A 23,463-nucleotide genomic window follows, 5' to 3' on the forward strand; every position below is an offset into this window, starting at 1 on the left:
CAAACGATTTCCTATCTCACCTTGATCTAATGATCATAACGGAAATCACATATAGGCTTTTATGTGGGAGGCATATTGGTTTAAGGTCTTCAATTAGTTGAAGCAACTCTTAGGCTATAAAGGACGTCAGCTAAGTGAATCAATTGCGCAGAGTCTTGTGAGTTCAAAAGGCATAAGGAGCGCGGGTGTGACTGAATTATTGTGACGATAGATTCAGTCTCAACTACGTACCAGTCCGAAGTATTGATAGTAGGCTAGCTAGAGTCTGTAACGACTTAATATAATTTGGTGCTTAAATTTGGACCCGGGGTTTTCATGCATTTGTTGTTTCCTTGTTAAAAAATTTTCCAGTGTATGTGTTATTTCTTCTCCGCATTATATTGTTTATCCATATAATTGAATTATTACAAGTTGTACGTAAAATCAGTCAAAGTAGTACGTCCATCGTAATTGTTTCATGGTATAATTACTCTCATGGTATAATTAGGTTCACGGGCTTGTTTCCGTTTACATATTGATTGTGAGAGAAATATATATAAACTCTTAATATTATTCCTGATTGAGATTCATTAAGTTGTAACTCTCAGAATTGTATTTGAGTTTAGTACATATATGTTTCCCAAAAAAAAGTTGGTGGGGTATTTTGGTACCCCCGAATTTTCAATTATCGTCATTTAGATTGAGGAATAATACATCATAGGGTTCTTCAGAGAGAAGACTGGATGGGATAAGTACAATGTGGTATTTTCGTTCTTATTATGACTGCATTGGTCCAACATTCATAGATATGACGTCGGATGCATTAGCTTGATCCTAATTAATTCACTTTCCCTAACTAATCCTCCACCTTGATATATGATCTGATCATCGTCTTCATCAAATTCTTCCACAAAAATAGATTGATCCCTATTTTCTAAGTCGTACTTTTATTCTTACTCATACTGATGTTATAATTTCTTTTTGTACTGGATACACACAATTTTACTTAATTTTTTTTGCAAGAACTTGTTCCTTTCTTAGAATACAACTGCAATTTTGATCCAAGTTGAAAGTTGATATCATTTTGATACTAAAGTAAGTACAATTAGAAAACGATATAACTTTTAAATGATACTTCTATCTATATTCTAAAATGTATCCCAGTTCCGCTCACAGGGAGAAGTACTACAAGTTATACCTAATACACGAATTACAAACTTTTGTAGGAAGGGCATGTCAATCCATTAAGCACCCGACAACTGTCTGTATTGAGAAAAACTGTTGAAAAATTAAGTTTTATAAAAGTTCAGAAATAAATTAAAAATTTGTACAAAGTTATCAGGTTGTATTGTATCTCTGGTCTTCCAATATCCGTACAACAATGATGTTCTTAATATCCCGATAGCGTTTGTGTAAGCTCTCAATTCAATCATGGCTTGATCATAACCATTACAATATAAGTCGATCTATAGCCTCGTAGGGTCCATCCTTCACATCACCGTATATTGATTGACTGTCTATTTTCTTAGTAGGGATATTTCATAGGAAAACCCTTGGATTTAGGAAGTAACCGGTAGAATATAATGGATGGCGAATCTTCTTTTCCCTTATAGATGTCAAAAAAATTCAATGTTTTATCGTTGTATTCAGTTCCTTTAAGTTTTGTTACGTTTTTCTTTTAATATGGTCAAAGATTCATAAATCTAGCCCATAAAAAGTTTCATGTATGTATACATCATCCTCAGAACCTACTAGTGAGCAACATCTGACAAGAAAATGTAACATATAAGGCTGTTGGAACTTCTTATACCGAAATCAATTAGGCAATAATCTTTGATTGTGGTTTCAAAATCTGCATGGTTTGGTTTGAAATTAAGGTAGATTTTGAACCGTATGATGTGGTTCAAAACCTTTGTCAGTTTGTAATTCTTAGTTGTTACTATACTTGGATCATGAAGACTCTTATGTAGCGAGCCTAATTCCTTAAGCTTATGATCATAAGATTTTTCCGGCCCTAACATATATACTAGTTTAACCAAATCACTTTTGAAAAGGTATAATTAGATCTAAATGAGATATATGCGTATTGATTGGATTTTTCGTTTTCATAATGGCAGTCTTTAATTTATCAGTCTTCAACAAGTGGTAAATGGATTTTGGTCAATCTCAACCAAGATTCCAAATCCTAAATTTGACGAAATAGACTTTTAAAAATTTCAATATATATTTTGGCATCTAAATTTGATAATTCCAAACTTGCCATGCCTATGATCGTAGGTTTAACCAAGCAATTACACTTTTTTCCCATTCAAGTTCATAATCTACACCATTTTTCTTAGAACTAAGAAACAAACCTATCACTCAAAGGCCCCTGCAGACCTAATAATAAATGACCACATGCAAGTTCCAATATAAATGCCTAAATTCCCATGACCATCACGAAATACATCTACAGGTACACTGAGAAATAAAACCTCTTTAGGAGATTCAACTTTTAATAACGAGGGTGTTATGAAGGAGTACATGAGCAGAAATGGTGATGTTATTACATTTGATAATGTAATTTCATATCTAATAGGAACCAATAAGAGGTTACAAATTTTAACATATATTAAAATGCACAATAAAAGGATTTTATCAATTGAGACTCTGGCACAAGAAAGTTGATGAGATAATGCGGTCCATAAATCCTAAAAAACAAGGTTCCATAAATCTTTCTTGATATATATACATATCCCCGTTTTGAATTCTGTCAGTGGTATCCGGATATAGGATTATTGCACCAACTCCATGTTTGGGTCATTATCAGGATTTAAACCTTTATCCGGTAATTTGTCTATCCATATCACGTCGGGGGAAAGGGTTTCCTCGGTTCATTCTTATTGGACTAAAAGATAGATATGACCCACAAATGATGGCAAATCTCGCATTCCAAAATGCTCTAAATCCCTTTCTTATTGCCATCGCATGAAGTTTTCTTCGTTCATTTTTTATAGGACTAAAAGATTGATACGGCCCATAAATGATTGCAAACTTAAATTTATAATCCAAAATGCTCTATCAGTACCCTTTCTTATCGCTATATGATGTATGCTAAAGTACTTGGAAATACTCATGTTATTGCTATGATTGTAGGCCTGAACTAAAATTGCCCATTATGGAAATTTTCTCCCGCGAGATAAAACAAACCATATCCTACAATTATTCCTTTGATAGTGTAATTTTCACTAGGAGCGATTATATACTTTAGGTCTTCAAATAGGTGATTTATGCAAAACACTTATGTTGTTTTCTGATTTGGAAATTTCAAAATAAACACGTCATATCCCATAATTACAAGTAGCTGAAGCTTTTAAAATAAATTTTTTTCTTGCATAATGATATTTATACAGGCCTTGCCAAGATTTTGGGCATCCTGTCCACGCCGAATGCATGAAATGATAGCTACATAGGGTCCCTACTAGAGAACCCCTTTTCCTGTTTTCCCCGAGTATTATCAGATTGACGACATCTTGAGTTGGTTTTCGTAAAAACCTTCAGTTATATAATGGTTTTAACACTGCTTTGCAAAATATTTAGAATTTATTGAGTGTTGTTGTTCTGTCCATACGAATGTACCCATTCATGGTATCACCGAGAATCCTAGAAGATGGAATCCTAAAGGATTGAGTGATATTTTTTTCAGGGCTATGTACGTGCATTTCTATGATAATTATATAAAGGTTGTAGTTAACAGAGCTCTCAAATAGTCCTAATCAACAAGTCGTGGTCCATGCGGAACCAAAGATCGAAGTTTTGATCATAGTACATACTTCCAGTAAAAAAATAATTGTTCCATTCTATTTTTATGGTGTTTGTGTCGAATTGATTCGTCCATCGACTTGAATACTTGTGTTGGCTCTGAATATCTAGTTATTTTTTACCCTATAAATATTGCAACGTATTGAAATTCTTGATACTTTCTTCTTCGCACTCTTCATCCAAATCTACCAATACATAGCTTAATGTTTCTTCCTCCTGCATTAACACGAGTAAAAAAAATGGTGGTAACCGTATTAAATTTAGCAAAAGAGAAAGATATTTTGAACATATGAGAAAGTTATAAGAATCTAAGGCACCTAAGAAAGGTATAATTTGAGAGCGCGGTCAGTGGAGTTTATATAGGATTGTGGGATGATATATAGCCAATGTGTAATGGGTGTATTTGGCGGCCATCTAATAACCTTTTTGTTGGTTCAATACATATGAGGGAAGATCAATGGACACTTGTTGATGGTGGATTTTCGGCGAGGGATAAAATCGTAAAAGCATGATACTGCGTGTTTCTGACCCGGCTTCAGGAAGGTAAGTGACGATTCATATTTTATGATCTGTGAACTGTTTCACAATCTCTGACTGAGCGAACATTCCTCTCAAAGCTATGATGCATATGTTTCTCGAAATGCCTCCCAGCTGAGCGTTCGATGCTTCACATATTTCATCATCACCTCTACATAGAATCAAAATGATTGGGCGGCTCCTAGACATAATGTTTGTTAGAGAGAATAACGTCTTCAGGACGTCACGCTGCTCGTTGTTCCCTAACTACGTATAGAGACCATGTATAGAATCTCTTAATGATTGGGCGGTTCCTAGACATCATGTTTGTTAGAGAGCTTAACGCCTTCAGGACGTCACACTGCTCGTTGTTTCCTGACTATACACCCCTCAGAAAGAATATGATGCTTCAATTATCTCATATCTCGATTCTGCGGATAGATTAATTCTAGCATGTCATTCATCAACTGAATTCCTAGAAAATAATCTATTATATTTCATTACTCCGTTCCATGGATGATCCTCAGCTAGATTCCATGGATTAATAATAGATAACCATTTTATCTCATTACTCCGTTCCCTGAATCCCCATCTGGATTCCATGGATTAGTAATAGATATTCAACTCATTTTATTACTCCGTTTCATGAATCATTCTCAGCTGAATTTTATGAATTAATAATAAATATTCACCAATAGGCGTCTGGGCCATCATCGAGTAAGCTCCGAGAAAATGCTGCAAGTGTACTTGACAATGATGCACGAACGAGCACCCGAACGCACGAATGAGCATTCAAAAATATGGACGAACGAGGAACTTATGAAGGAAAATAATATTAAACAAAATAGACAAGAGGCGTGGGATCGGGCCCACCGGTCGGCTGGTCATGCCGCCGTGGCTGGTCCCCCTCTTTCGTTATTTTATTTTAATTTAATTTAATTTATTATTTCCTTCATCTTATGAAGACTCCTTCATTTGAGCAAACTCCCTCGTTTGAGCGAGACTCTTAGTTTCTCCATACTTTCATCAAACAAAAATAGGGAAAGGTGTCACGAGACTGGGCTACCTAGCCGGTCGGCCATTCTCTAGCCGTGGTCGGTCCCACACCTTACAATACCTTATTTTCTCATATTATTATTTCCTTTATCTCATGGAACTCCATCATTTGAGCGAAAATCCTAGTTTTCAATATTTTCTCAAATATTGCTCAAACCATGAAAAAGACAAAAAGTCAAATAGTCACATGACCGACTAGGCTTCTCACGTTAAAAATTAAAATATTATTATTTTAATATTCTCAAAATATCTGTCGCATGAGCAAAGTTCTACTTGCTCATTCAAGCAAAATTGAGAGTTTCAGTCAAGATCTAACTCTTCTGAAAATCCAAAATATTGCTCAAATGCGCACCATAAAATTCCAAAACTCTCAGGACTGAGACACAGGCAGTATGGTGACACGGGCATGCCACCTTGACCGACCAAGGTCGGCCCTTAGGCTTGCAACACATTCTTTCATAATTTTGACCTAATTATCTCTCAATTGTTCATATTGGGTACAAACTATCTCCAACCAACTTGGGACTCGCTCAATCGACCGTCAACTGGTCCACGACCACCAAAAGCCGGTCCCATGACCCCCTAGGTCCCTCATCTCTCCATAACTAGGTTTTACCATCCTTTCACCAACTGTTCAACAAAGGACTTTGGTGCATGCTCACTCGAGCACTTGGGAGGTACATGGTCGAACATCATCCCATGCAGCATGTCCCTCCTTCACTCAGTGACTCATTTTCAGTAAATCATCAATTGATCAGCAATTGATCAAGATTAAGGTTTCGAACGGATGATCTGCAAATCATAATTCTGAGTGAGTTCAAACATTAACAATTTTATGTTGATCCAGCAATCAACATCTGGGTTAAATATATGATATTCGGTCCAGCTACCAATATTTTAATTAATATTTTATTTGGTCACGTTACCAATAATTCATCGAATGAGCAATACTTGCTCAGATGCTCGAATATTGATTCAACTATCAATAAGTAATTTATCGAATGAGCAATACTGGATTGGATACTCGAATATTGATTCAATTATCAATATTCAGTAATTTATCGGATGAGCAATACTTGCTCAGATATCCAACTATCAATATTCAACAATTCATCATACAAGCGATATTTGTTCAGAGCAATATTTTCTCAGACTATCAATATTTATTATGTTGACTCAACTATCAACATCATTCATTCGAGAATTATACGTCCCAGCAGACATGTTCAATTCATGAATCCTAGAGCATTCAACAATCATGCTTGACTGAACAATACTTAGACTCATCGTCTAATCAAGTCAACGACTGACTAATCGAATACATGTCTGCTTTGCAGACTCCACATTCGTGAGACATCAATCACGTCACATGGGGGAAATTAATTAGGGTTTTGGTCTGGCGGACTACGACACGTGTGTTCATCCACGATGAGAAATGTGAGTAAGTCGTGCAAGCAGTTGAGGGAGTTAGCAAAGTAGTGGGTGGACAATCAACCAAGTCTTTGCACGACCTGGAACTGGTTAAACCACGATTTCCCACTTTTCCACTCTTTCACTCGAGCAACCATCACACTTACTGGATATCAATGTGTCAACTATTCTGGCAATATAAATAAGTCTCTGAATCCACGATTGAACAACAGAAGAATTCTGATCCGAGCATTCACTCTCAAGAATTCAATTAATCAACCAAAATTTATTCGAACTCAACAGTTCATAGAAAACTTGCAAAAACCTTAAACACATTCACAATCCTTGGTCATCATTGATCTCGCACACTTCTCAGCTTCCCTCCTACAGAACAACCATCTTCCCTCTTTGTGACTTAATTGACTCTAGAACGGCCATTGTCTTGGTTTAGGCCGGAATCCTATATATTGATCTCTCGAACTCAAAGCACTCTCGTGCAGTGCATCTGTTTGAGGATAGGAAGTTTGCTCGGTTGAGGAGCCTCCGTCCACACGGTCGTCTCTCCGTTCCCTAAAAAACCAGCAAATCATTTTTTTCCCATCAACAACACTCTTAGATGGACTTTATCATACATGATTTGCATCATTTTCTCCGCAAAATCCAAAATACGCTGAACTTAAATCTAATATTTTGATGGTACGTTCTTCTTATAAGACTCTACATTCCTAGCAAAAGTGAACACTATTTGAGATACCAAACCTCAACATCTACCGATCTTAATTTCAACCGTTAACTTTTAATGGCTGATATTCAAAGGGGTGGTGTTATACGTCTCGAATTGTGCTCTTTTTGGTAGGAATGTAGAGTCTTATAATATGAACGCATCACCAAAATATTAAATTTAATTAATTCATTGTCGTTTGGGTTTTGTGGAGAAAATGATGCAAATCATGTATGATAGTGTCTATCCAAGAGTGTCCATGAGTCCTTTCTTACTAAATATACCACAGTGGATTTGATTTAATATTCACGTGGCCATTACATCTGTTGATTTGGTTATTCCCATTGGAATCGTCCTTCTCACATACGATATGGAGTTCTCAAATGAGGAAAACAGAGAGAAGTGGGAAAGAATTCTGCTGTGCAGAATGCAGATGCAGATGATGGAAAGAAAAGAATAGTTCTAGAACAAATTAGGGCTAAGTTACTTACATGAGTAACTTATAGGCCATAGGTCATTAGGGCACATTGACCTTTCCCTTTTGACGAATTTGTGCTTGACATGTGTAACCCATACAATTTAAAATAAGTTTAAGTTTTCAAACTTACTTTAGAGTTTTATGAGATCATTAACCAATGTTTAAGACTGAAATTAGCTAAAGAGGGGACCATTAAGTATGATCTCTTGCTTATTAGATTATATACAAAAAATCAGTCATTTTATGTGAAACTATGAGTCATGCATGTGATGTATACATACACATACATATAAGGGCATTGTGTTCTGTATTTATATATATATAGAAGTTATAATTTCGCAACGTGTCTACGTTTGACAGGATCAAGTTTATCACGCTTCAGTAGATCGATGGTCGATAATAATGTACCAGGTAGTAGTAGCAACCATGGTTATGAACTTCATCAACACAAGTACAAAGATTCAACAAATATAGGTTTTGCTCCTGGAGCAGGGAGTAGTAATTCACTAGGAGATGAAAACTACATCAAAGAACAAGATAGATTGTTACCGATCGCTAACGTAGGAAGAATTATGAAGCATATCCTTCCTCCTAATGCTAAGATCTCCAAAGAAGCTAAAGAAACCATGCAAGAATGTGTTTCTGAATTCATTAGTTTTGTTACCGGTGAAGCTTCTGATAAATGTCATAAAGAGAAAAGAAAGACGGTCAACGGAGATGATGTTTGTTTTGCTCTATCTACTCTAGGTTTTGATAACTTTGTTGAGCCATTGAAGTTGTATTTGAACAAGTACAGAGAATTAGATGGTGATAAAGCTAACAGTCAGGTTAACAAAAGCGCCGCAGATGACAGAGATTACGACACCACAATGTTTAGAAGTGATCAACCGACGAATAACCAATCAAGCGCTTCTCCATCTTTGAGGTTTAATATAACTGAGAGAAATAATAACTCTAACTCGAGGCCCTTTTAGTTTAACATAGATCTTTTCGGGCAAGTTCAGGAATCTAGCTAGTTTGAGTTTGATTTACTTGTTAATGTTTCGTTTTTGGATTGTTGGTGTTTGTATTATTAAGGGATTACTAATCTTTGTATTTCCTTCAACAAATTTCTATGTTACTTTTGATAAGTTCATGTTGTTTAAACAGTTATATTACTTTACTTGGTTTGCAGCTTTGAAATATTTAGTAAGAAACATGAGGGTTTTCATTGATTTTCATGATCTTGCTTAAGAATTGTTCAAAAACTTCACAGAGAAATATATCCAGTATAACTGTCATTCAAGCTTTAGAGTTGGGGAGAGGAAGGGGATCACTTGCAGTTCTAGCAAGTGGCGTGCGTGATGGCAGCGGCAGTGTTGAAATTACATCTCAGGTTAGCACAGTACTTACAATACCCTATTGTGTTCATGAACAGCACATAAAACCATGTGTATTGAAATCTCTTTTATCTTCTGAATTTTAGATGCCATAACATAATATGTAGTATGTACTACATCTAGGCCTAGATCAAATCAGTTGGCTTCTTTCGCCAACTAAAATCTTGGTTCAGTTGAAAACAACTCACAAACTTCTTTGGTTCTTGAATAGCTAACCCATATGCCATCCATAAATTACATTGATGTTAGCTTCTTGCTTGTGACTAAGTTACTTCGATAAACATTCAGATACGTTCATGATCTATACCCAAGCTAGCGAAGTATCTATTGCATATTAGTCATTACCTTTTCTCTGTTCTTCTTTTTGAGTTTCGATTATACCGTAACATTTTTTGTTGAGTGATAAAGAACATCTGGGACCAATTGACAAAGCTAAGGTTACACATATAGAGGGATTATTAACCCAAGAACCTCAGACCAAGTTCTCGATAGTTGGTTCGAATTCGTGGGCATGTGTACATATAAAATACTGAAATAAATGGATTGGTCTTCTTTCCTAGCCAGTTCCCACAATTGAGGATTTTGCGTTGAACTTGGTGCTACATTAAAGATATGGTATTCTTCGGAGTTCTTATTACTAGGCATAAGTACAATGTATCCTTACCAATTCGAGTAATTGTGTTGTCTTTAGGAATAGAGATAGCACAGTAAACAAGTATTAGTTTCTTTTATAGGGAGATAAATCCATGGAGGGGACCATTACAGCATTTGTTGATCATTCTTCTTGACGTGAGACTGACTACACTTTTGAAAACACTAGTTTAAGGAGTAAAAATAGCTGTATACAGTGAGAACCTATATAAAGCGAAAAACTTGATTATGCTTATTGGTACATAGCCAGTGTTTCCGGGATCTTATGTCGGCAATTATATGCGTTAGTACATGGATCTAACAACATGTTCATGGTTACAATACGCGTCTTTCATAAGCTATGGTTATTAACAATGATAGCTAACAGTATAAAGATCATTTCACTAGAAGGAAGTAAGATCTCCTTAGCTAGGACTGAGGTAGATATACAGTCAGTGTGGAATGAACCAACCTAGATAACTACTTGTACCTAGCCACTAATATCCAGAATAGTGCAGTGTTTTGGGGAGATTTCCATAAAGCTCTCTAACTAGCTCATAAAAAGATGAATTACATGGGAGTTTTGGAATACAAGTAAAAGCTTACCGACACAGCAATCGCTACAACCTTTTGGCATTGTGTGGCATAGGAATCAATGAGGAAGCGCTTTGCACGGCACGTTCGCTGGTGATTTATCTTATGTGTGATTTCAGGAATATCTCCATGTGATATTCTTGTAATAGCTCATTGAGTTTGAACTGCGATGCACCTGCATACCAAAATGTAATTTCTTCTAATGGAATTCTTAATTTGCCAGCGGCCAGCAACAGAAATCATCTAGGTAGGTACTTCCTTCACATATTGCACCATGCATATGTTTCTGCAGCGTCATTTAGAGAATATATACATCAATGCGTATATTCAAGACAGGAAACTAAAATCCACTGATTTGAAGTCCTTGCAAGCATACATATATTTTCTGCAATCTGACAAAACATGGAAATACTTGTTGGAATTGACCTGTGAATCCAAGCATTATGTCTCCGAATAGATATTTCATTGATTATATATTTGTGACAACATTATAAAAAAACAATGATAATACATATGATATCTGTTTATCACATGGCCGAAAAAAACAAAGAACCAACTGTATACCAACGAGAGGGAAACATAACAACAAAAAAGATATTGTTTCTGAACTCTTTAGGAAACTCCCCAGTTCTTTTCTTTGTTGTTGGCACCACTTTGCCATCGTCACTCAAAGTTCATATGTCATCCCGACTTTCAGTAAACGCTTTTGAGGAATCACAAATACCTCTTCTTGTTTTCTCAAGAACCTCTTTATGAAGTTATAAGCGTAATTGATCAGAATTTTCTTAGCTAAACCAGAATCCTTTGAAGCCACAACTTCATTCTGACCAAGCAAATAAGTAACCCCAGAATGTCTGCATTCAGTTTCTACCATATGCAACTCTCTTTGCATCACCTCATTGCTAATCCTAGGATTGTCGTCAGCTCTAGCTATTGAATCATCGAGAATACTTGTACCAACTCTCTTAATTTGAGCTGGTCCAGAGTTAAAAAGTAATTCATCCCTGATAAACTCCTTCAGTCTTTCTACTAACATCTCCTCAAAAGATTTTCCGTCTTCTTGTTTATCAGTATACCCGTACCTTACAACACATCGAAAGATGGCTAGCTCATGAGGTGCAACACGTCGAAATAGGAATCTCTCCTCAGCAGGAACTTTGCTTATTGGTAAGGATTTGACTGTAACAAACATGAGGACTGAATGTATCGCTGGTATGTTATCAATGTAGTGAGTGAAAATTGGGGAAATACCATGAACTAGTTCTGAATAGAACACGGCCAGGCCCGGTAATCTTCTAATCTCTGGATCCCCAGCTATCTGTTTTAGTCTCTCGAGTGTGACTTTGTTTTCAAGATCATATGTGTACTTCATACGATATGCGAAATTCCATGTGTACATGACACACATCATGACAGCAGAGAAAACTAATGGCAGATAACCACCGTCAACAAATTTGTAGAGGACCGAGGTCAAGTAAAGCAGTTCGAGAAGCATTATAGTAAAAACATAGGCTATGATCAAGAAGATACTCGTCTTCCATATCATAACCATCACAAGAACAAGTAGCGTAGATGTGAGTGAATATACAAATATCACTGCTATTCCTGCAAAATGGATAATGGCACTGGCTATAAGATTCTGTAGAGATTAAAGTTCACAACATAAGAAATTAATAAGATTCACCGAGATAAGACATACCATAAGCATTGCCGATAGTCAAGGTGTTCTTGAAAAACAGTGTAACAGCAATACATGCACACATAAGCAAGTAGTTGATTTCTGGAATATATACTTGTCCCTTGTACTTAGCTGATGTGTGCACCACTTTTACTTTAGGGAAACATCCAAGTGCAAGAGATTGTTGAACGATCGAGAATGCAGCAGAGATCAGTGACTGACTTGCAATGATCGCAGACAATACCGCCAAAACAAACATCGGCCAGTACACAGGTTCTATATATTAATATCAAAGAAATTAGGATGATGTTAGTGTATGAGAATACATGCATGATGATATTAAAAGGTGTATGTATGTATATAGAATGGAGAGAAGAAGACATATACTTGGAACAGATTTGTAAAAAGCTTGAGGAGCATCATCAAGGTGCTTTCTTAGATAAGCAGCTTGACCGGTGTAGGCTAAAACAATAGATGGGAAGACAATAGTACAGGTACTTATCTGAATAGACTTGACACTAAAATGACCTAAATCTGCAAACAAGGCTTCTGAACCTGTAAAGGTTTGGATAGAAAAATTTGAACTTGTTAGTCATTTCATTCACGTATGAACTATTAATATCTGTTATCTCCTGTCAAATTAACTTAGGTTTATATATAACACTCTAATAAAAAGAAAAGGTCTTCGTATACCTGTGAGACAAAGGATGACGCCACCAAGCGAAATCCAAGCATCCTTTCCATTCCTTATAAAGTAGTATACAATGTACATCGGATTGAGAGCTTTGATTACTGTTGGATCATGTGTTATGAAGTTGTATATACCGATACAACCAATAAATATGAACCAGATTGTAAGAATTGGCGCAAAACTATAGCCAACTTTGTCTGTTCCAAACCTTTGTACTTGAAACAATAAGAATAAAATCACCACCGATATCCACATCACCAAATTGTCAGTAAGAGATGTTGCAGCTACCTTGATACCCCCAACCGCTGATAAAACTGCACACCAGTTACCAACCAAGCAATCACTAGATATATGATGTAAAATAACATCAGTATTCCAAAAGAACCACTAGAATCTTGTTCCACTCGTTTACTGTACACAATGGTTTTTGTGTGTATGGTGACATGCATGTTATTAGCAGCTACAGTTTGGTAAACGAAATTAATTTATAGGTATAGTGGTATGCTAATATTTGTACCTGAGATGCATGGGGTGAGAATCCCGTCTCCGATGACCATAGAAGTACCAAGCATTGTGATAAACAACAACAAATACTTAGCAAATGGACTGTTCTCGAGCAAAGATTTGACTGTAGAAGCACGACTTAACCTCCTACTAGGTGCATTGAGTTTATAATTTGAGACATCTTTGTCTTCGGCTTGGTAGCTTGGAATGAAACCCACTTTTGCATAACGGCATATTAGAGAATATAAAGCGAAAGTACCTCCTACGAACGCAGTATTCAAAATCAGAACATAAAATTTAACAATGAAAGATCAAAATAATCATTTGTATATAAAATTTGTGAATACATAAGAAAAGAAAAGAGGCACAAATTGCATACCATCCCCGTTATCGTTTGCTCGTAGGACGATAAATACATATTTGATCAAAGTTATAGCAGTGAGTGAATAGAAGATTAGAGATAATATAGCCAAAATATCATCCTCATGTTTGATTCCATTTGGAAATACTCCTGCAAGAACATATAATGGGGACGTTCCTAAGTCACCATATACGACTCCTATGCTCTGAAATGCGAGTTTCAATATCGAACTCCAATTGATAGCCTGCATTTGATTTTCAAACGTACCACGGTAGAAACTCCGTTAGATCATGATTTAGCTAAACCCCAAAAGCCAAAACACATCATATTTGCAACAAATTCCCCTAATAAAAGTAAAACAAAAATCACATACAGACAATCGATTCAGGATTTCTCTTAAAAAAATGATCCTAGTTATATGTTACAACGACAGAAAAGGGGAAAAAAGAGAATAGAAATGAGAGACGTTAGACTAAATATTGAAAGTAACAAAGAGATACCTGAGATCGACGGCTAGAAGTTCCTCGAACATTCCCCGATTCCATATCAAATGAGTCCACACGGACTAAACTCTTGCTATTTTTAAGAGAGTAGATTTCATTCTTTTGCTCTTCACAATTTTGATTTTCTTCAGTATTATTATCACTAGTAGCTACTATTTCTCCATCATTTTCTTCACTAGCTTTTTCTACCTCCATTGAGTTAAATAAAAAGGGACTGTAAATCCAAGTTCTTCTACAAAAAAAAAAAAAAATCCCTAGAGAAAAACACTGTTGAAAACTCTCTTGCATATGGTCTGTCAAGATTCCTAAATATGCTATTCTGTGATGAATGTATGAATAATGGTGAGATTAAATGGTATTAATTACTATTGATAAAGTGTGGGTAAAAATGAAGTTTACCCAGTCTAATTAAGTAGGTAAAATTCAAAGTTTAATCATACACGGTTTGCACACACTAAATTACTGTTTGCCATATGTTTCCACTGCATAGGTAGGTTTTCAAGGAAGCTTCTCAAATGCTTCCTGCCATACATGGGAAGGTTTGTTTTGGTAACTGTAGAGTAAACTTGAAAGGTAAAAAAGAAAACAAAAAAACACGTAAAATTTAAATCGTCTGACCTGTCTTCTCCATGCACCTTTATTTACGGAACAAGGCACAGTTTGAATCCTTGCGGGTAATAAGGCAGACATGGTGTTTGACGACTAAAACAAGTTGTCTGACCTGTTTGGATGCTGAGGTATTTACAGTGGATATTAGTCCACAGTTTGAACAAGACACGTAAAACATATTCAGATGTCTATTGGCAGACATGGTGTTTGACGACAAACAATCTAAAAATCTTATATCTGAGGGAAAATAGATTGGTCTAATTGGGTGTCATCTTCTGCCACATTTTAGAACATAGCAGCGTGTATAAGCTTGAAATGGACAGTTAACACGAAATTTCACTTTGATTTTGAGTTCTAACCTTACAGATCATAGAGATGCTCAAACCTCTAAAAAAAATTATCACTATTCTGGACTTCTTTGTTACAGATTTTGTTACAAGATAATGTACCTAGCAGTCAAACTTTCATCCTTGAATGTTCTACTGTAAACAAGAATTAAGAGCTTCCTGGGAAAGAGAAACAACTGCGTCCAACTTCTCACTGCAGAACTTCCACAATAGTGTATTCACTCACACTCCATTAATGGGACGCCGCAAGCCAGAATAAATGGCTTTCCGAAACAGTGGACTAATATCCACTGTAAATACCTCAGCATCCAACTTCTCAATATGGGGCCATATCTGCCATTAATATAAATTTGAAATCAAGATATGTACATACGTGGCATTATCCATTAGCGGTATAACCACAAGAATGATCGTGTAAAGTAGAAGAAAGAGAGTTTCTATTTTTACCTCAGCAGCATATTGCCTTGAAAATGCTTTGACATAACCTAAAGTTGTTAAACACCACTGCTCTTTTTCTCCAATGTTGTAGCCATTGCTTACCCCATTTAAGTGATCACTGACAAAATAGTACAGGAAAAAAGTCGAGAGACCGTAAAAAAGCTATGATGGAATATACTAATAAAGTATGTATGCAGAGCTAGTCATACCTTTTCCTGGATTTTCCATTTTCATCCACCTCCATCTCAGATGGCTCTTCAGAATCAACAACCATATTATCAGTCTGACCTCGCAGAGTACGTATTGTTCCGTCAGGAGAAGCAACGGGAAGCCGTTCCGCAAGTACATCTGAAAACCTCTTGTACAAAGAGATGAACAATGCCTGGGTGTACCAATCATAATTAACTTTTTAAATACTGTTAGCATTGTCAGATAAACATAACAACAATGTAATACTAGTTAAATACAACAGCAGAAACCGTAAAATTACCTCATTTTCCTCGAGGGCACGAGCAAGGAGAGCTTCCTTGGCCTCTAAAGTGTCACGTGCTGATACTAGCTCCTCATTTGCCTTCTCAGCAATAGATGTCAACCGTTTCATCCTAACAGGCCCTTCACCTTGAACTGGTTCACCATCCCTAAGGGTAATCTTAGTTTCAGCTGCCTCAAGCTCTGCTTTAGCCTGTGATGCAGCTTCCGCAGCTTTTGACACACTCTTAGAAAGGGTGGAAATCTCTCTCCTTAGATCACAGATGCGGTTGTATGTCTTGTTAATTGTATTTCTGAGTATCTGTCGAAGTGAAAAAAAAATGGTAGTATTTAAGTACAAGTTATTAAGACATAAGAGAAAATACACTCCGTATATGAAAGACAAACTGAAGCAGAAGAAATTAGGCGAACTTAAAAAACAGATGTGAAAATGTTCCTACCAAAAACAGAAAAGAAAATAAAAACGAGAAGAATAAATTTTGTAAAATCGCACCTCCCATGGACGATCAGACATATGGAATTGATCGAAGTTAGCTGGAGAGAAGACCCATCTGACGATAGCAAGATTAGAAATTAACCGGTAACCCATCATCCTATCAATGGTTACAGCTGTCATTTGAGCACTATTTTTCCAGTATGAACTAACTTCATCTATTAGCATCACTTGCTTGTCTTGATCAAGACATAGCTTAGCAATAACTTGACCATATCTTTCCAATACGGTGATTAGATGAGTGAAACTTTTCGACCCAATATCAAGTAGGGTGTGAATGACCACTTCGAGTGCAACCTGTGGACCATGAACAGGAATTATTGTCTCTTCTATCCATGAAATAACCTCACGTGCAACACTCCTTCCCTTCACCAAGCGGCTGAGTTCCAAGGATAGTGCATGCTCTGGGCCTTCCTTGTCACCTTCAGCGCTGTATTTGAAGTTGGGTCCAGCCTTCGCGGGAAGTAGTTCTTCTAACTCTGGGGCATTCTCTATGCTCTATTTACCAAAAATAACTCAGACAGGGTTAAAAACTGTGACCTCCAGTTAAAGACCACTAAAACAGGTTATTCGTTTCAAATCTTTTACTGACTGCACACACAAATAGGTCAGATAATTTAATTCCCACTATGTAAGAAATTAGGCACTGGACAGTGGCATTAACTACAAACATGAGTGAGTCTACTATGTAAGAAATTAGTATAGCATGTCTTACCTGTTTGATTTGATCCCAGTATGATAAACGTACTTCTCTTTCTAATACTTCCTGAACAAAAACCCGTTGTGGGGCCCATTTCGGGAGGTCTAAGACATGGATCCATTCTTCCCATGGCCAAACAAATTGAAAGTTTGATCTACAGAACAGGACAGAAATTCATTGTGAGAAAACCAGAGAAAGGAGAAATAATTTCCATGTAACTCTAATAAAAGAAGTAAACCTCTCCAAACTTACAAAAGATAATAACCATCTATTATCTAATACTGAATTTGATTAAACTTAGTCTCGCTGAGAAACATTATAGCAGTAACTCAATACCAGGTTAATAGTGGAGACAATAACAACAACATTGATGCTTCAGAGTTTGGACTTACAAGTGATGTGAAAACCATAGGATAAGCCGCATCCGGCACTCCATATCCAGATCAGCGATCCTCTCGAAGAGAGCTCGAACTGCTCCAGCCACAACTGCTGGAAAAGCCCCTGGAAGAGCCTAAGCAAGTAATAATAAAATTGAAAGTCAAATATTAAATACGTTCAAGGGTTGGCTGGAACTTTAAAAGTGGTTATTTATCCCAAGATAAAGACACTGTGAATATCTCTTTTTTAATAACTAAATTTTTTCTTGAAAATATAACATAAGGAGGAAAAGGGTTAACTACTCAAGATAAAGACACCGTGAATATATCTTTTTTAATAACTAATTTTTTTCTTTAATTCATATATAGAGTAATGTAAAGTATAACATAAGGAGGAAAACGGTTAACTACTCAACAGTATAAAATTAAAAGAAACAGCAAATATCAAGAGGATAGGTGTCATTCTACCTTGCAAAGGTCAATAATAACTAAAGTGTAGTACATCGGCTTGAAGGGCGGTTCAGGGAGTAAAAGCAGCTGCCAGACAAAAAACAGCAAACAATAAGAAATGGTTGTTAGCCTAAATATTGATAACATTATTATATTATGGTTCTTACATTTAATCAGCTTTGAACCTACATACCCTAAGTAAAAGTGATACAAAGTTTACATGAATCAGAAGTGACCTAATCTAACAACAAGTAGTTTAGAACAAGGGGAGCTCTATAAAGGAGTAATTAAAAAAAAAAAAAAAAAAGGTTCAAAGAGTTCCAGAAATTTATGGAAGCCAAAGAGTACAGCTCATAAAAATATGTAGCATAATATTCAAAAGAGAGGAAGTTTCCAGATATTACCTGAGAGAAAATTGTCTCTGCCATAAGATACTCATATCGAAAGGGCACATGTAGACCAACCATATACAATGCACATTCTTTGCGACTAACCTTGCATGAAACAAGAAACAGAATAAGAAACTTCGAGAAGATGAAAATGAAAAATACAAAAATACAGGTGAACACGGAAAAAGGTCAAAATTCTATAGCTAGAGAACTGATGGGTCGGTCTGTGACAAACCAGCCATTGAAGAACAGAAGCACATCCAGCAAGTACTCCTCGACAATGAAGCGATCAATTGGCTGCAAATCCTGTTGTCCAATAGGAGGAGATGAATGGCAAAAGCAAAATAACATTAGAACTAAAAAGCATTACACAAACGACATGTGAACTTGAGAATATTCTTAACATCTGTTCCCTTGTACTAACATGGATCATGCATGCAAGATTTTTACATCGAAGGCTACCTCAATTTTATTGGCGGGAAATATATTTAGCCTATGAAGCCTTTGAGGATACTTCAGAGCAGCTTCATGCATTTGTTTCCCACACGTGATACCAGAAAGCGTTGATGGAGGTTCAGGTTGCTCAGGGCAGCTGATTGGAGCAAAGTCATGAGACTTTCCAACCACAAGTTGAGCTTCAAACGGAAGATGAAGCCTGGGAACTAAAAGCAAAATAAAGAGAAGATGTCCAATTAGATAATGTCATACAGATTATGATGTACATCTAGTAGCCCAAGAACTTAAAATAGTATTAAGAACATTCACTAGATAGGAACAAGAACGAAGGATAAAGAATCAAGCTGGCAAAGAATGAGATAATTATGTGGAAGAGCTATTTAAACCAGAATCATTAGTTACAAAATATATATGTAAAGTTATAAATAACCAAGTGAAGCCATGTTGATAACGGGTGTTCATACCACTGTCAACTTTCCATCCATTATTCGATAACACTTTTATCCTATCCCACAAATCTTCTAAGAAATCCTGTACAGACCACAATAGCAGCAAGTAAGCATGAGAAACAAGAATATTTGTGCTAGAAAGCCAATAGAAACAGATAAATTGAATTACAAATTACAAAAAGAATCAGCAATAATTAAAAAGATTGTGAGATCAGAAAACAAAAAATACCTTTTCATTACGAGCTTTCACACTTTCATCGTCAAACTCAAAGACAGAGACGCCAATATCATAAGTACGCTTCCTAATGCTCAAGTAAGCTTCAATGCCAACCATAACCCTTTCAATCTCATCCGGAACTTGCTGCAACACCAAGTTCCTTAAGTTAAGAGGACTTGGCCATTTCAGGCAGATGCGCAACCAAGGATATAAACAATGTGTGAGTACATGTAATCTAAGTTTGAGATACAGAATCAACATAACTCCTGTATATGCATTATATCATTAAACATGCAACTGTTGAAGTGTTCAGATGAGTATGGTTAAAACTTTTCCTAGTTTCCTTTTGCTTAAATTGTAGAGTGACATCTCAATTTCTTACAAATTGGCCCCGCTGAGAATCATATAAGGGTTACACCGACCATTTTCTTAAGTAAACCATGTCAAAATATAAACAAATCCTCTAGTATATCTGGTTATGTTTGCCTGCCTTTAGTGAGAGTGCATCGGATACACGACACACTATATCCCTGAACAATAATGCTTACTTAGGTACCTAGCTTTTGAAATTTTGGTCAAAATGTCAAATAGTTTGGGTTATTTATTTAATAAATGATCGGGTTTTTTTTTTAAATTTAGACGAAATTCCAATACTATATAAACAATATAAATGATACCACAACCATAACTTTCATATCAGAATGCAAGTACCTCAACTAGCTCAGCCCCTCCCCATGGAAGACTGGATAAAATGCACCTTATATAAAAATCGGCACGTGCTTGCCAAGAAGGATTTCCTGTCTCATCATCTACTGTTGTGGCAGCTGAAGACAATAGCGTTTCGAAGACCACCATAACAGAAGAAGGTGGGACGACTTTGCTGCACATCTACAGGACACAAACAAGTACGAGGAGTCGGCTAATTAGATCAATAAGGTGATGTATATTTTTTTTTTAAATGGTGCAGTGTCGTCAGCTGTAATTCCTTTGATAATTACTAAGCTCTATGAACTACAAAAGGTCTAAAAAAGAGTTGATGCTGCCAAACAGATATCATGCATCCCAAAGATAAGCTAAGCAAGCTTAAAAGGAACTGCAACTAGGCAACCATGCAAAGCACCAAAACTGAACTTGAAGCATGAATTAATGACTATAAAACAATAGATAAGTGCAGTACCAAAAAAAAAAAATTACTTACAAGAACAGTAAGAAACCGCATTAAAATACGAATCCTGTCGCAGTCTCCAGTATTTAAAGCATCCTGTAGATTGCACATTGTTTACTAGATTTAAAACATCAATCATAAAAGAACTTATCAATATCACTAGATTATAACTAAAGATACTGAAAGTAGATAAAAAAACTAAAAATGGCAGCAAAAGAATAAAACGACTCAGTTAAGAGACACAATAACACACACACACACTAAATCCTTGGTGTTGAGTGACAGTGAGGCACTGATAAGTTGGGTACTCAAGTAGTTAAGAAGATGACAAATGTACTAAATGTCCCTGAGTTAAATGCTTATATTGTTCAGTCAGCATGTAATTCTAGGATCATGATAAAGCGAAAAAGCAAGACTCATTATCCTTCTCTGTCAAATTGTTTTGTTTTGCTGGTTGTAAGTTCATAACGAGGATGATTTGCAATAGAAATGAACTTGATAATTTGTCCACATTAGTCACTGCCCAGAGATGAATGACTTAGTACAAACAGGAAAATTCAAAAATTTGCACCAATTTACACGTAGTAAGCACAGTAATTCACCACATCCATTTTTACCGCCCAGTAACAAAGAAACCTAGAAATAAATCCTAGAAACAACAAATTAAACTGTTACTACACATCAATGTTGCAGCCTTCTTAAGGAAGAGCAACTTCCTGCAGGCATGGTCTGGAATTGGGAGAAAACCCATAATTCAGACAACTTAATGTGTACAATGGCTGGAAAATTACATCAGCCATAGAGTTAAGCTTTCAGAAAAGACGTACATTAAGAAGAACATTGATATACCCCCTTTTAAAAGTGGATTTCAATGCAACTAATGTAGCTTTGAGAAGGGGTTGTTGAGGGCAGAGTACAGAGGCTCAGTCTCCATTCTTTGAGAAGAACATCGATATACTCCCTCAGTCTCTCGATCACCGTAAACTCTAGGTTAGTTTCCATTCTTGTCATAATTGTATTCTTGGCAGTATGGCACTTAAGAGCTGGAGAACTGGAGAATTGAAAAGTCACATATTCCAAAATAGCTGAAATTGCCACTCCCGTGTCCTATAATAGACTCTTATGTTCCACGCAATGACATGGAAAACTCAATTGAGATGTGATGAACATCCCAAGCACGTAAACTACAACCCATTCTTTTAAATCATGACCATATGAACAGCGATGTTAACTGTTGGCTAAATTGCCTACCTGAAGATTAGCTTGTGTTGTCTCCACTACCTTCTTAGCAAATTCCTCATTTTCCAAGTTTATTAAACCAACCTATAAGTAGACAAGCGGAAACAAAACATTCATAACTTCAAAATAAGAAAGTGTTCCCGCAAAAAAAAAAAAATGATAAAGAAGGGATAGAATCTACACATACCAATGTCCCATAGAAGGGAACTTTATGAGGCAATTGTTCTGCACATTGAAGAAGAAACTGTCCCCAAAAAAACAAAAACCCATCATAAAAAACTTTAAAACCATAAAGGAAACAAAATGAACGAATCATGGGGAAGTGTTCAGTTACATCTAAGATTTCATCATCAGCGTGTTCGATTTCTCGCATGAGCAGACCGAAACATGTTTCCTGAAACACAATAGGAGAGTTTTGGGCAATTAAAGTATGTGCATTAAAAACAATTAGGGTTCGAAGAAAAGAAGAACGGAGAAAGTTAAGGTATACTGACAATGTGTTCTTTGAAATCAGTGGTTCCACCATATTCAGGACCTTTATCACCAATTCTAAGAAGAAGCGCTCTCCAACTACTCATGGTTTCTAAATCAATCTAAACGGAAGAATGAGAAATTGAAGTGAAAACAGGGTTCTCAAAGAGACATTAAAGGGGGGAGATTGATTGATTTGGGAAAGAAATAGCAAGAAATTTCTAGGGTTCTATTAGGGTTTTGAGTGAGACGTGTGTTGGAGACTTGGAGTGAATTCAACCTCGCTATTCAACCGCGGTTAAACTACACTTGACTAATTTCGACAATTATAGGGGATCTTCTGGGGCATAGGCGGTACATCAACACAAAGAGTGGGCCCCGCCTTCTGGGATTTGCGGGATAGGCCCACTTTTTTATAGGTCAGTGGAATTTTATGCTCAAAACCGCGATTCTGATAGTCATTTATTTGGTACTCAAGGGGCGGGAACTGCTATTCTAACTCTTCTCGGGGGATTCCATCCACAAACGCAAAGTTTGTAGTTAGAAATGTTTTATCTTAAGATTAAGTCCTATGGATGTTAATCTAGCAGCTAGATTAGCAATCCATGATAGCTACGAAAACCTTCTAAGTCCTATGGGAGTGTTAATCTAGCAGCTAGATTAGCAGTCCACATCATCTGGGACCACTGTCCAAAGTTGTTTGGTTCAGCGTTTTAAATCTCAGCCGTTAGATTAGAAAATTAATATCTCAGCCGAACCATTTAGCGTGAAGGTCACTTTTTGAGCGCTGAACCATTCAGCGCTTCAATCTCGCTGCTAATTGAACTGCGAACACATGCTAGGAGAGAGAAGTAGCGTTAACAAATAGGACAC

General features: G+C 36.4%; 3 protein-coding genes across 3 annotated transcripts; 1 reads left to right on the forward strand and 2 right to left on the reverse strand.

Annotated features, from left to right (window-relative positions):
* The first annotated feature begins 8,324 nt into the window (after positions 1–8,324).
* On the forward strand, positions 8,325–9,070 carry LOC113354383 (nuclear transcription factor Y subunit B-1-like). Its single transcript, XM_026597729.1, has one exon. The coding sequence runs from the start codon at positions 8,351–8,353 to the stop codon at positions 8,933–8,935; it is 585 nt and encodes a 194-aa protein (XP_026453514.1). The 5' UTR covers positions 8,325–8,350; the 3' UTR covers positions 8,936–9,070.
* A 1,947-nt stretch (positions 9,071–11,017) lies between these two features.
* LOC113352585 (potassium transporter 5-like) lies at positions 11,018–14,496 on the reverse strand. Its single transcript, XM_026596392.1, has 7 exons — positions 14,299–14,496; positions 13,817–14,042; positions 13,451–13,699; positions 12,936–13,247; positions 12,630–12,797; positions 12,264–12,518; positions 11,018–12,169 (listed from the first exon to the last, which is right to left on the reverse strand). The coding sequence occupies exons 1-7, from the start codon at positions 14,494–14,496 to the stop codon at positions 11,232–11,234; spliced, it is 2,346 nt and encodes a 781-aa protein (XP_026452177.1). The 3' UTR covers positions 11,018–11,231.
* A 717-nt stretch (positions 14,497–15,213) lies between these two features.
* Positions 15,214–22,888, reverse strand: LOC113350224 (nuclear cap-binding protein subunit 1-like). Its single transcript, XM_026594336.1, has 19 exons — positions 22,614–22,888; positions 22,454–22,513; positions 22,307–22,363; positions 22,132–22,203; positions 20,914–20,976; positions 20,427–20,603; positions 19,728–19,859; positions 19,514–19,580; positions 19,056–19,255; positions 18,829–18,899; positions 18,609–18,693; positions 18,223–18,291; positions 17,770–17,888; positions 17,393–17,531; positions 16,678–17,175; positions 16,186–16,485; positions 15,905–16,077; positions 15,705–15,813; positions 15,214–15,590 (listed from the first exon to the last, which is right to left on the reverse strand). Exons 1-19 carry the CDS (start codon positions 22,695–22,697, stop codon positions 15,480–15,482), a joined length of 2,586 nt encoding a protein of 861 aa, XP_026450121.1. The 5' UTR covers positions 22,698–22,888; the 3' UTR covers positions 15,214–15,479.
* Between the last annotated feature and the right edge of the window lie 575 nt (positions 22,889–23,463).

The sequence above is a fragment of the Papaver somniferum genome, chromosome 2 (genome assembly GCF_003573695.1).
Source record: "Papaver somniferum cultivar HN1 chromosome 2, ASM357369v1, whole genome shotgun sequence".
NCBI classification, from domain to species: Eukaryota; Viridiplantae; Streptophyta; class Magnoliopsida; order Ranunculales; family Papaveraceae; genus Papaver; species Papaver somniferum.

What these genes read in the sequence shown, in the direction of transcription:
- LOC113354383 (XM_026597729.1), top strand. Translation starts at nt 8,351, where the DNA reads ATGGTCGATAATAATGTACCAGGTAGTAGTAGCAACCATGGTTATGAA.
- LOC113350224 (XM_026594336.1), bottom strand. Translation starts at nt 22,697, where the DNA reads ATGAGTAGTTGGAGAGCGCTTCTTCTTAGAATTGGTGATAAAGGTCCT. An exon ending in CTGATGATGAAATCTTAGAT is followed by an intron (nt 22,364 to 22,453) that starts GTAACTGAACAC and finishes TTTTGGGGACAG; the next exon opens with TTTCTTCTTCAATGTGCAGA. An exon ending in TGAAAGCTCGTAATGAAAAG is followed by an intron (nt 19,581 to 19,727) that starts GTATTTTTTGTT and finishes TGGTCTGTACAG; the next exon opens with GATTTCTTAGAAGATTTGTG.
- LOC113352585 (XM_026596392.1), bottom strand. Translation starts at nt 14,496, where the DNA reads ATGGAGGTAGAAAAAGCTAGTGAAGAAAATGATGGAGAAATAGTAGCT. An exon ending in CTTCTAGCCGTCGATCTCAG is followed by an intron (nt 14,043 to 14,298) that starts GTATCTCTTTGT and finishes AATCAAATGCAG; the next exon opens with GCTATCAATTGGAGTTCGAT. An exon ending in TTTTTACAAATCTGTTCCAA is followed by an intron (nt 12,519 to 12,629) that starts GTATATGTCTTC and finishes ATTAATATATAG; the next exon opens with AACCTGTGTACTGGCCGATG.